Raw genomic sequence first — 11,455 nt, forward strand, 5'->3', positions numbered from 1 at the left:
CTACCTAGGAGATGCTAGCTATGCATGTCAGCCTGGTGTTCTTCCACCCTTCAGGAAAACGAAGTATCATCTGAATGAGTTCTCTTCCATGAACTATCTTAGGACTGCACAACAATTGTTTGATTTTAGACTCTAGTGTTAGAGTTATGGTATAAAAGACATTTGAAGTTCTGAAGAATAGATTTAAGATCCTGAATCAGAAGTCATTTAACCCTTTTACCACCCATATTAGGCTTGTTCTTGCATTTTGCATCCTCCATAACTGAATCCTATAACGGGGTTGTGATGAGTTTGTGTCGAAGGAGGAATATGTGATGGCTGATGATGGTGATACCTCTGGCCATAGTGTGGATGCATTTGACAGTGAAGTTTGTAAAAGCAAAATATTGGAGTGATTTGATGCAATGTGGGCAAACAGAAGTTACGCAAAGATCTAAAGAAGAAGAAGCAGCAACAACACATCGAGAAGAAGTAGCAGAAGAAGAAGAAGAAGAAGCAGAAGAAGAAGCAGGAAGAAGACGTCAATGGATTTCCTCCTAATTGGGCACGATGATCTTTCCCTTATTGAACCATATGACTATTAATTTGTACCACAATTTATTAGTCATTAGAATGAACTGTCATTTATTTACTAGCTAGTACTCAAACAATGTTTATATCAAACTACATATCTTAGTGTCATGTAAGGTAAGGTCACCACTAGTAAGAATGAACGATCATAACATAGACCATGCATAATCAAACACTAGGTAGTGCATCAGCCCAGCCTAACACAAGGCACCAGACGTACAAAAATCGCTTTGCTAGCGCAACCAACCTTTATACACCCTGTCAAATTACATACACAACGAGTGTGTTGTTTTGGATCTCGGCCTCCAATTTTTGAAAAAATTAAAATTCAAAATGTCGGTTTCAAAAAATCTGAAAAAAAAATTGTACAAGTAAACAAGGATGTGTGGTGTATGTGTGTAACATTTCATGATGAAATACAGTGAAATGTGAGCTGTGCAAAAAAGACAAATTCATGGTCTGGGAGGATAAATAGTACCATGTGTTAAAAAGCTCAAGATTTTTTTTTTGCATATTCCCTATTTCGTCCTGAAAATTTTACACACTTGTGCATTATGCCTTTATCTATCTCTGTATTTTTTAGATGTTTTTGAAATATAAAAATATGAATTTTCATGATTTTTTAATTTTGCATTTACAACGTGTTTGGTTGGGGGTAATTAGAGCTAGGGAATGAGAATTGAAGGGGTACGAGACTTCAAATATATTGTTTAGTTAGGGGGATTGGGAGTTCATAAGGGAATAGTCATGGGACTTGAGACTCCAACTCCCATGGTTTTATTAACAGGGGACGGGGTGGAAGTTGAAAGGGAATTGTTTTAGTGAGTCAATCTTAACCCTTCATCATAACTTACATTAATTTCCCTTGTCTATTCTCTTGTCAATTCCCACGAACCAAATATGGGAATACAGTTTCTCCTCAAACTCACACACATAATTTTCATCATGCGCCAATCAGGGGATTGGAAATAAAACGACTCATTTTATGTCTAATCTCAATACAACTTCCTACATTAAACTCCCATTTCTCTTCCCAATTTTTGCCAAACGCGCTGTTAAAGTTCTCCGTGGAGCTCGACCTTCAAAAGCAGTATCCGAACCCAACATGATTTTTGCCTGTATGGCTGTATTTAGCCGGCGACACACCCAAGTCATGGTGAAAGACCCCTGTTGATTAAGCATTTTCGCTGGACGGGCCCGCGTCGACGTGGCAAAAGAGACTGCCACACGGGCAGGTCGCACCCGAACACCGAAAGAAATTGCCCCCCTCCGAGTCTCTTCCGCCGGAATCAAGGTCGCCGCCCAACTCCTCCCTCGCTCGCCGACGAAGCTGCTGCCTCCGCCGCCGAGAGGAGCTCCGAGCTCGTCCCCCACCTCGCGTCCCCGCCTCTGTTCTTCCGCCGCCGGCCCCTGCATCCTCCCCTCTAGCGGCTCCAACCTGTGCGGTCCCCGTCACCCCCGTCTGTGACGAGCTCCGCATCCTCCCGTGCAGGGACTCCGACCCGTGCTGCCGCCACCAACCTCCCCTCAAGCAGCAAGGTGAGGCCATCTCCTCCCTCCCTCTTTTCATGTTTTTTTTTTCTGTTTATATTACTGTCTCTTGGATCTGTTAGTGGGCACATATCGGTATACTGCTTGGAGGTCATGTATTGGATCTGTTAGGATGTGGTAAACCATAGGGATGTAATAATGTGCGGACATTGAACCTGCTAATGTCTGTTAAGATGTGTATGGTGTTTGGTGTATGCTTTCTGCGAACCATCAGAATGTTCATATCATTCCTGAAACAGCTAGAGCTAATTACTAAATCTATGTGCACTGTAAATTCTATATTGTCTAGATTTATCCTACATCTGTTTAAACCTGGAATCACAATGGTCCAAACTGTGTTTACTTGTTCTCTCTCCTTCATGTCTCACCTCACTCCTAAAACATCGCTGCCGCCTAGGAGTCCCAGATCCACCGGACAACCCCACCGAGGTGGACCATTCCTGTGCAACAAACTGTTTGTAACCTTCACCGGCGTGGCCCAGCCGCTCCCGCGGGCTAGCCGGCCTACAAGACCCAGCGGGGGGGGGGGGGGGGGGGGGGGGGGCTGATGGGAGTAATTAAACAGCAAAGATACAAATTGGGGAGTTACCGGCGATGGTAGCCTTTTAGATAAGAGTGGCATTAAAGATACAAAAAATAAGGGATATGGTACGTGAAAACTGGATGAGCAAATTTTGGGTTTTAGGGAGTTCTGTGTGAGGCTTAGCTGCAATTGGTGGCAATATTATTCTTATCGTAGAGTAGCTTCTTACCTGTGGCATCAAGGTTATGGCAAGGTGCATGAGTTTCCCCTTTTTGTATGGTTGCATATTGCCGTTTATTTAGAGCTAGTGTTTTTGTTCAGTAATCCTGCATACCACCGCGTATTTGAGATATTTGTTTTAAAGCTGGGTTGGTAAGAAAGTAAAAAGCGCAGCTAGGACAAAGTCAACAGTAAATAATTTGGGATGCTCATTCGAAGTATTGGTTTACCCGACGAAGTTATTGGCAGGATCTTATGTTACTTATAACCCAGAGTATTGCCTGCTACGGTTTTATGTTCAAATGGGTCTGTATTTATGTTTTCACGCTTGCATTATTGCATATATTTTTTGGCACTAAGCAAATAACATGCATTTCGATATAGGTGTAGCACTCCCACATCTTTTGGAAACTCACATGACATAACATATACTTAGTGCATCGTATATCTTGCTTAGTGTTACAGATTGTTGGCATGGTGCTGTGGTTATCATATGTTTATGTGCAGTAGCATCGAGCTTTATACCTGCTTGTTGCAAATCATTCTACATTTATGTGTTATCTAGAACCATTATTGTTTGACGCAGAAGCATATAGGTGATAACGTATTGTTATTTGTGCCAGTGCCTATAAATTTGGGTGAGAATGGCAGGACAATCGCCAAATCAAGTATCATCAGCTGAAGCTATCTTGGTGGGAGCCTTATCCTCTGGTGTTAATGTAAGAAATACTGCAATGTGCGTTATTATGTTCACTCTTAAATTTAATTTGACCTCATGCTTTACGACATATTCCTGTGATTTAGTCACAATATTGTTCCCTTTTTTAAGTGGTTATGGAATGCACAAATAACTGTAAAGTGTCCTAACCGACGTTTATCTTGTTGGTGTAGGCTCCCACGTGGGTCGTGCTCCAGATCACATTTTTGCTGCTGGCATTCTGCTTCACCGCGATGCTTTACCTAGCCTTTTTCTCAAGCGACTTTGTGATCGTCGGGCACGTCCTTCTGCTCATAACCATCGGCGCGGTTCTATTCGTGCTCCTCAACAGGTCTCCCCTGTCCTCTCCTACCCTCTCTCCACACGCGATCTACACTCTGTTGCGGCGAACAATCTTAGTGAGCTGAGATTTCTGCACGTTGCAGGTTCCTCGCGGAGACCGGCTTCGTCCCTGTTGAACAACAGATGCAGGAGATGGGGATCCACAAACCAGAAGCCACAGAGCAAGACAAGAGCAAATGAGCCACTTGGGCCCAACTTTTTTACATTACATTATGATGACGATGATGAAACAGAGCGCGCCACGCTGTACGCAACGACTCCACACAGTATACATCTAAAGGTTCAGCAGAAGCTACTTCCACAGCCATAGGTGTACATCTGTCAAGTGCAGTGATGCTTTAGAGTGGAATAGCTTCGTCGGGCATACGCTCGGCCGCGTCGTCAGTCCTTCGATTTGCTGCTCTTCTTCTTCTTGATGTAGCAGAAGCAGGAGCAGCAGGGGAACTGGAACAGGAACTTCATTGTTCTGGGATGGGACTCGCTGATGCTGCTGTTTGTTGTGTGCGTTGGTGTGTTGCTGAAGGCGGGGCTGCATCCGGCCGATAGATATACTGGCGTGTTGATTCCTTGCTTGGCTGGTTATGTTATCACAGGACGGTGGAGATTGTGGTGCTTTCTTGTGTGTGGGGGTGGTTTGTGCGATTAATTTCATTGTGTTGTTGTGCCGAGAAGAATTTGTCGGCAAGTAACCGTGATGATCGTTCCATCTGCTTTTTACCATAATATATCAACTGCAAAGTACTCCCTCCGTTTCTAAATACTTGTCTTTCTAGGCATTTCAACAAGTGACTACATACGGAGCAAACTGAGTGAATCTACACTCTAAAATATGTCTACTTACATCCATATGTGGTAGTCATTTGAAATGTCTAGAAAGACAAATATTTAGGAACGGAGGGAGTATAAAACCATTCTTAAGCCAGCACAAGTCTGGAGTTACCCTCTGTAAAAGGAAGGAGAAAACAAGTCTGGAGTTGCAACCTTTGCTAGTGGTTTTGAAGTTGTGAACAAGTTCTTGCATGCCTCGCTACCAAACGGAAAGAATATCCTTTGGTTGCCTTTTTGACAAAGGTGGATTTTATTAGCTTAAAATGGAGGGACACAAACACAATGAGCATATACCCGGCCTCTACAGTTATAGGATGTACATAACTAACACCAACACACACAAGTCATGTCAGCAACTAGCAAAGTCAAAACAAAGACCGAAGCTATGCCTTGGTGGAGTAAAGAAAAATGAAAAAAAACTCCAAAGTGATCAAACCAATTATCAACAATCTATAGCTCATAGCTGCAATCATACCACCACCAATCATCTCTTGACAACAATTGTGATGCCATCACCACTTCCCGCGGTCCTCGCAGCTACATACACAACACAGTCTTGATGTGAGGTACCACGCAAATAAAGACCATGCTCGCACAAGCGGACAATCATGCCATGACAAGAGCTGGTCGCCACCAACTGCTCCGAACAACGAAGGTCGTCATCGTACTTCGCAATGGAGATTGAGAGAGGAAAGTAAACGGCGTCATCAAATCCCAATTGAGGACACTTCAACAGTCTCACATCGTCCCCGTTTGTGGCGGTAGAATCAGGAAACAAAACAAACTCATCATTGTGTTGGTATGAAGATCCAAGATTATCGATCGCGTCTCGGCAATCACCTACTCGCGTGAGCGGAGAACCGTCGTACCAGGACGCAGCAGGCCGATGATGTTGCCTGCGTACCTACAGATGGGATCGTGGCCATCGATGTCTCATTATAAGAGACTGTCGACCCGGCTAGAAAATCCATCGCCGCCACTGCACATCCATGTCCTCTGCCTCAAGCCACCTTCCATAGATCTCACTCTAGAGTAACGCTGAACAAGTTAGCTATGGCTCCGGTAATCGAGTCGGCTCCAAGACAAAATGCCTCCAAGAAGGTCAACGATGAGGAAATCGCCGGCATTGTCTGTCCCAAGAGGGGAGCATGGGTTTCCCCAGAGCAAAGACCACGAGAGAAGGAGAGGAGCATTGCAGGGATGCCTTCAACAAGAATTACAACGTCTAGAGGCGTCGTCCTCACCACTCACGACACGAAGCCGAGACATGGTTTCCCCCAATTCTCCCTCGTGCTCTTCCCTACGCATCAACCACCATGACCGAGGCCATCTTGCCTGGCGCGCCGACGAGAAGGGGCCAGGCCACCGGAGCATGACCAGACAACCTATCCCCGAGTGTCGCCAGGGGACAGACCATGCGCCAGCCAGATCAAGGACCGCCATATGCGTCGTCGCCCTGGCCAGCGCCCATCCCGTCAGCCACGCCCCACATGGGCACGCCTGGTACACCGCCGAGCACCAGCAACCGCGCACCACCCCCCTTCGCCGAGCTCCGCCACTGTGTGGCTGGACGCACGGACCCAAGGAAGCCGTGAGGAAAGGTCACGCCTTCGGACACACGGTCTTCGCCTACCGGCGTCTTTTGGTGGCGATGCCCTAACCGCCCCGAATTCGGATACTACATACAATCACAACTTTCTATGAAAAAAGATACAGAAAAGATCACGGACACATGTAGTGGGTTTAATTTGAAAAAATAAATAAAATAAAATTATGAATGCAGAATGTGCTAAATACAGTCGTGTGCAGTGGGTATATCTGCAATAATGCCACACTTAGGGCTAGGTGCGTACGGAATCGCCCTCCTCGAATCCTCTGCCGCCGGAAACGAGGTCGCCGCCTACCTCCTCCCTCTGCCTCCCCACAGCCGGCAAGGAGCTCCGAGCCCCGACCCCGCGCCCCCGTCTCCGTGCCGCCGCCGTCGTCGATCACTCTGTGCAGCCGCCGCCGGCCTCTGCACCCGACTCCAACCTGTGCCCCCGCCGTCAACCTCCCCTCCAGGCATCCAGCGGCAAGGTGAGGCCATATCTATCTATCTATCTAAAGCACTGTATTGGGTTTGTCAATGGGCAAAATGTTGGTTTATGTATGGATATGATGTACACATATTGGATCTGTTAAGTTCCACAATTTTTTGCTTGGGATGCGGTGAAAAATAGGGATGTGATAAATGTGCAGATACTAGATTTGCGAATGTCTGTTAAGATACTGGATTTGTTTGCTGTAAAGTGTAAACCGTCAGAAATCTCATATGATTCCTGAAACTGGTAGAGCTAATTGCTCAATCTATGTGCACTGCAATTGCTTAACATTCCAGTTTTTTTCCTAGAGAGTGTGTGAGACTGCGAGGGCAGGGCGGTTGGGCACTGCAATCTGTCTGCAGCTTAGCCCCAGAGCCATTGAGCCAAGTACTCCCAACTCATTACAAATTAAGATGAGTAGCCTGCCTCACATTGGGGACATAAACAATGAACTGTGAAATCTGATCACTGCTTTTTTACAAAGCAGAGATGTTAAGGTTATACATAGCAGTTCTTGCCAGATAGAAGTTTTAAGCTAGGCATATATTCATCTGAAGGACTAATTCTTGGTTTGGTTACTTGTATGCCCTTTTTTTTCCGGCGTTGCCTCTGTTGTGGTGGATTTGAGTTACTCTTTTCTTCTTACCTCCCATGTGAAAAGAGGAGGTAAGAAGGACCATGTTAAAATTGGTTGCTTGTTTATATTTCTCATCTAGGTATATCTCATCTGTGTAAACAAGGGATTCCCCCCCGCGCGCGCACGCACACACACACACACACACACGGAGGAAGACAGGCATCTTCCTGAACAAGTGTACACAAGGCCTTGTAATTTTGCTCTTTTATTCTTGAAGCACAGCCAAGCCCAAGATAATTTTATAGATGATGAGATTTGTTAGTCTGGGATGTTTGCATTGATCATTGAGGGGCAACTGAGGCCCACTTATGGTCTGGATGGTCCTGGCATTTGGAATGCTGATACTTCCATGGGGTGATTGTAAAGTTTTATTACATATAGGTATTGCACATGCACACTGGTAGGTTCCTGACTTCCTGTATATACTCTTTTATATGGTATACCGGTGTGTGTGCCTTAACCCTTTTTGCATCGAATAATTGCCTAGAAAGTAATTCCATTATTGCCGTAGCCGAACAATAAAGCTTTGAGATCTACATGTTTAAGTAAAGTAATTGGTTTTCATGTTCCTTGATTATTGCAGAGTAAAGGAATATGCCTTCACTGCAAAAAGCTTTACCTCCAGAACTTGCTGATAATGCACTCAGAGTAAGGCTCCTTTCACACCTTTGTAATAAACAGGAACTGACCCTCAACATGAGTTGCACATGGTAGTCACTTCTGAAATTTCACTTCTGGAGTCGGAGTAGCACCAACCATGACTTTATCCTTTTAGCTTCAGCTTTTGCAAATCACAGCTGGTACTCCCCTCGCCGCCCAACTCTGCAGTACTATGGTTATAACAAAAAAAAATCATGAAAAAGAAAAAATATATATACAAAAGCATAGCATCTGAGTAAGAAAATGTTTAATTGCTTCTTATAATCTGTTTTTGTCGTGCTGTAGTTATTCCGGGAGTGTTTAAGGAGGGCAAAGTTCATTGGTAATCAGGTAATCATATTTTCTCTTGAACTATCTCGTCATCTTATTACTCCCTCCTTTCTTATTTACTCTGCATATTAGATTTGACTGAAGTCAAACTTCGTATACTTTGACCAAATTTACAGAAAATAATATAAATAATTACCATAACAAATCTATATAATGTGAAAGTACATTAAATAATGAATCTAATGGTGTTGATTTGTTATTGTATATGTTAATATTTTGGTCTATTAACTTTGTCAAAGTTTACAAAGCTTGACTTTGATCAAAGCTAATATGTGGAGTAAATAAAAATAGAGGGAGTACTTCTTAACACAAACCCAGCTTGCTCGGTTCTCCTCAACAGACTAAGTATATTTAATCCTGAGAGTGTCCTGTGAGAACTAACAGTTTAATTGCACCATCATCAGCTCCTTTGCCATTTAAATATCCATAAGTGATTATTTTGAATTACTCTGCACTGTTTACTTTTGATGAAAACTGCTCCAAGGCATCAATGTTTCTCTGGCAGCATTACGTGTAAGTGCGTGTATTTGTTTTAAGGCACTTGAAATGATCTTCGTATTTATAATGCACCTCTCAATCACGCCGCTCGTCGTGCCTCAAAGCACTCTTCAGAGTCTGAACAAGATTGAACGGGCTTTCCTCTGGTTAGGTGCTGACAAGACTACGGGTGCCAAGTGCAAAGTGAAGTGGGACACGGTTTGTAGGCCGAAGGAGTATGGTGGCCTTGGGGTGCTTAACTCTGAAAAATTTGCGCGTGCCCTTCGCCTTAGGTGGCCTTGGTACGAATGGAAGGAGCCCCACAGATTGTGGGTTGGTTTTGGCAACCCTTGTACGGAGGACGATCTCAGCTTCTTTTATGCCTCCACCACCATTACTCTGGGCAACGGAGCCAAAACGCCTTTCTGGGATTCTCCTTGGCTCCTTGGCCGTAAGCCCAAGGAGATCACCCTGCACATCTATGAGGCCTCCAGGAGGAAGAATTGGAAGTTCAGGGAGGCTGTTAGAGAGGACGCTTGGATCTTCAAAATCAGCTACAACAACGTCGTTACCGGAGACCACATTCGAGAGTTTTTCACTCTTTGGATTCTTTTGGATGACGTCCATCTTGAGGAGCATCGGGAGGACGACATCACCTGGAAGCATTCCAATGATGGGATGTACTCGGCAGCCAGTGCTTATAAAGCGCAGTTTCTTGGCTTAACCTTGTCCCCAATGGATCGCATGGTTTGGAAAGTTTGGGCTCCTCCGAAGATCAAATTCTTTGCTTGGTTGGCTATTCAAGATAGGATCTGGACTGCGGACCGCCTGGAGAGGCGCGGGTGGGCCAACTGCGGTCTGTGCCCTCTTTGCTCTAGGGAGCAGGAAACGGGTGCTCATCTTCTCTTCAAGTGTCGCTTCACTATTCGGCTTTGGAGGTCTCTCGCGGCCAAGCTTGGCCTTCATCACATTGACACCTCCGGATGGCATCTTCATGACTCCGTCCTGGATTGGTGGGAAGATGGTACTGGGAGACACGTCCCCAACAGGAGTGCCTTGGCCTCCCTCACCCTCCTCGTCTCCTGGACCATTTGGAATGAACGTAATGCTAGGGTGTTCCGACACAAAGGTGCTCCGCCGCCTATTCTTCTTAACACAATCCTTGAGGAGGCCAAGCTTTGGGTTACAGCTGGTGCAAAGAAACTAGGGCCTATTGTATTTCGTGAGTAGTTCGCATGCCGTGTATGCCGTGTTTGAGGTGGTCGCTGTAAAACTCTAATCTACTCTCCCTTATTTAATAGATGAGGCATCTTTTGCCTCCGTTTCGAAAAAATATATATTTATAATGCACCTGGAACATGCATATTTTGTGTTTTTATCTACGTGATAGAAGGAGAATCAGTTCCATAGCAGAATAAAATGCCATTGCAACTAGAACCAAAGTCCTTTTCACCCTCGATGTTATGGCATCGTATGACCATATGAACACGCACGCTTGACAGAGCTGTTGTTTTTGTTGGCCCAGCAACACAACACAGGGCTTCTCGTTTCCATGGTGAGGCAACAGTTCAAGAAAAACATGCATGAGACTGATCCTGAGAAGATACAGAAGATGAAGGACGAGTAAGTCACTGCTCCGTGGACAAGTTCAGTTCTTGGATGTTCCTTTCCTTTTTTATTCTCGCCGCAACATGTCCTCTGAAACTCTTTATTGCTTTGCAGTGCGGCAAGGGGCCTTATCAATCACATCATATATGAGTCGGAGAAGATGACAGGGCGCAAATTCTCGGGTTAAGACAGTTCAGTTCTTGGATGTTCCTTTCCTTTTTTATTCTCGGCATACACTGTATGAATAATATATGACCAGCTGATGCTTCACCTTTTTTTTTGCACTTTTACTGCGGTTCTTGATGTAATTGGCCCGCACATGCTTAGCGCTAGCTGGTTTGGTTGATCTTTAGGTCTCTTCCAAGCGTGGAGATGAAGATCTTCAACAAATTTTAATGCTCCAGTCAGTGTGAAAACACACGTGCAATATTTCTTTTTCTTCTGATCTTTTTAGGGGAATTTCCTTCTGATGATGCATTGAGGCAGCTTCATCATGTTTAACCTCTACGGGGAGTAAATAGCATAAAACTACTACTTTACAGGCTATGGTTCCAAAAAACTACCGGTTTTTAATTTTTCTCAGATAACTACCAAACGAGGGATCGGCTGTTTCAAAAAACCCAAAACGCTGAGTGCTTATCAATTGATTGTGATTATGACAGGTGGGACCCGCACATAAGAGAACCGTTTGTTTGACTGTTGCCTTACATGTAGGACCCACATGTCAGTATCTATGAAGTTTTAAAAAAAGCAATCAGGTCCCTATATCTTTTTAAAAAAAGCAATCGGTCCCTGATGTTTTCTGGGAAAAGCAATCGGGTCCCTGATATTTTCTGGAAAAAGCAATCAAGAACTGCGCCGGTAGCTCGCCGGCGGCCAGATCGCCGGCCAAGCGAAAGGCGGCGGCTCGG

At 44.7% G+C, this 11,455-nt stretch overlaps 2 protein-coding genes across 2 annotated transcripts; both read left to right on the top strand.

Annotated features, from left to right (window-relative positions):
- Window positions 1–1,757: 1,757 nt before the first annotated feature.
- LOC123143562 (uncharacterized) lies at window positions 1,758–4,646 on the top strand. Its single transcript, XM_044562508.1, has 4 exons — window positions 1,758–2,109; window positions 3,487–3,582; window positions 3,755–3,912; window positions 4,007–4,646. Exons 2-4 carry the CDS (start codon window positions 3,508–3,510, stop codon window positions 4,101–4,103), a joined length of 330 nt encoding a protein of 109 aa, XP_044418443.1. The 5' UTR covers window positions 1,758–2,109; window positions 3,487–3,507; the 3' UTR covers window positions 4,104–4,646.
- Window positions 4,647–6,568: 1,922 nt separating this feature from the next.
- LOC123143563 (uncharacterized) lies at window positions 6,569–10,986 on the top strand. Its single transcript, XM_044562509.1, has 5 exons — window positions 6,569–6,827; window positions 8,053–8,117; window positions 8,415–8,459; window positions 10,462–10,559; window positions 10,659–10,986. The coding sequence occupies exons 2-5, from the start codon at window positions 8,064–8,066 to the stop codon at window positions 10,729–10,731; spliced, it is 270 nt and encodes an 89-aa protein (XP_044418444.1). The 5' UTR covers window positions 6,569–6,827; window positions 8,053–8,063; the 3' UTR covers window positions 10,732–10,986.
- The last annotated feature ends 469 nt before the right edge of the window (window positions 10,987–11,455 follow it).

Source organism: Triticum aestivum, chromosome 6D (genome assembly GCF_018294505.1).
Source record: "Triticum aestivum cultivar Chinese Spring chromosome 6D, IWGSC CS RefSeq v2.1, whole genome shotgun sequence".
In the NCBI taxonomy this organism is placed as follows: Eukaryota; Viridiplantae; Streptophyta; class Magnoliopsida; order Poales; family Poaceae; genus Triticum; species Triticum aestivum.

What these genes read in the sequence shown, in the direction of transcription:
- LOC123143562 (XM_044562508.1), top strand. Translation starts at nt 3,508, where the DNA reads ATGGCAGGACAATCGCCAAATCAAGTATCATCAGCTGAAGCTATCTTG. An exon ending in CCTTATCCTCTGGTGTTAAT is followed by an intron (nt 3,583 to 3,754) that starts GTAAGAAATACT and finishes TTGTTGGTGTAG; the next exon opens with GCTCCCACGTGGGTCGTGCT. An exon ending in CTATTCGTGCTCCTCAACAG is followed by an intron (nt 3,913 to 4,006) that starts GTCTCCCCTGTC and finishes TGCACGTTGCAG; the next exon opens with GTTCCTCGCGGAGACCGGCT.
- LOC123143563 (XM_044562509.1), top strand. Translation starts at nt 8,064, where the DNA reads ATGCCTTCACTGCAAAAAGCTTTACCTCCAGAACTTGCTGATAATGCA. An exon ending in CAAAGTTCATTGGTAATCAG is followed by an intron (nt 8,460 to 10,461) that starts GTAATCATATTT and finishes TTGTTGGCCCAG; the next exon opens with CAACACAACACAGGGCTTCT. An exon ending in ATACAGAAGATGAAGGACGA is followed by an intron (nt 10,560 to 10,658) that starts GTAAGTCACTGC and finishes ATTGCTTTGCAG; the next exon opens with TGCGGCAAGGGGCCTTATCA.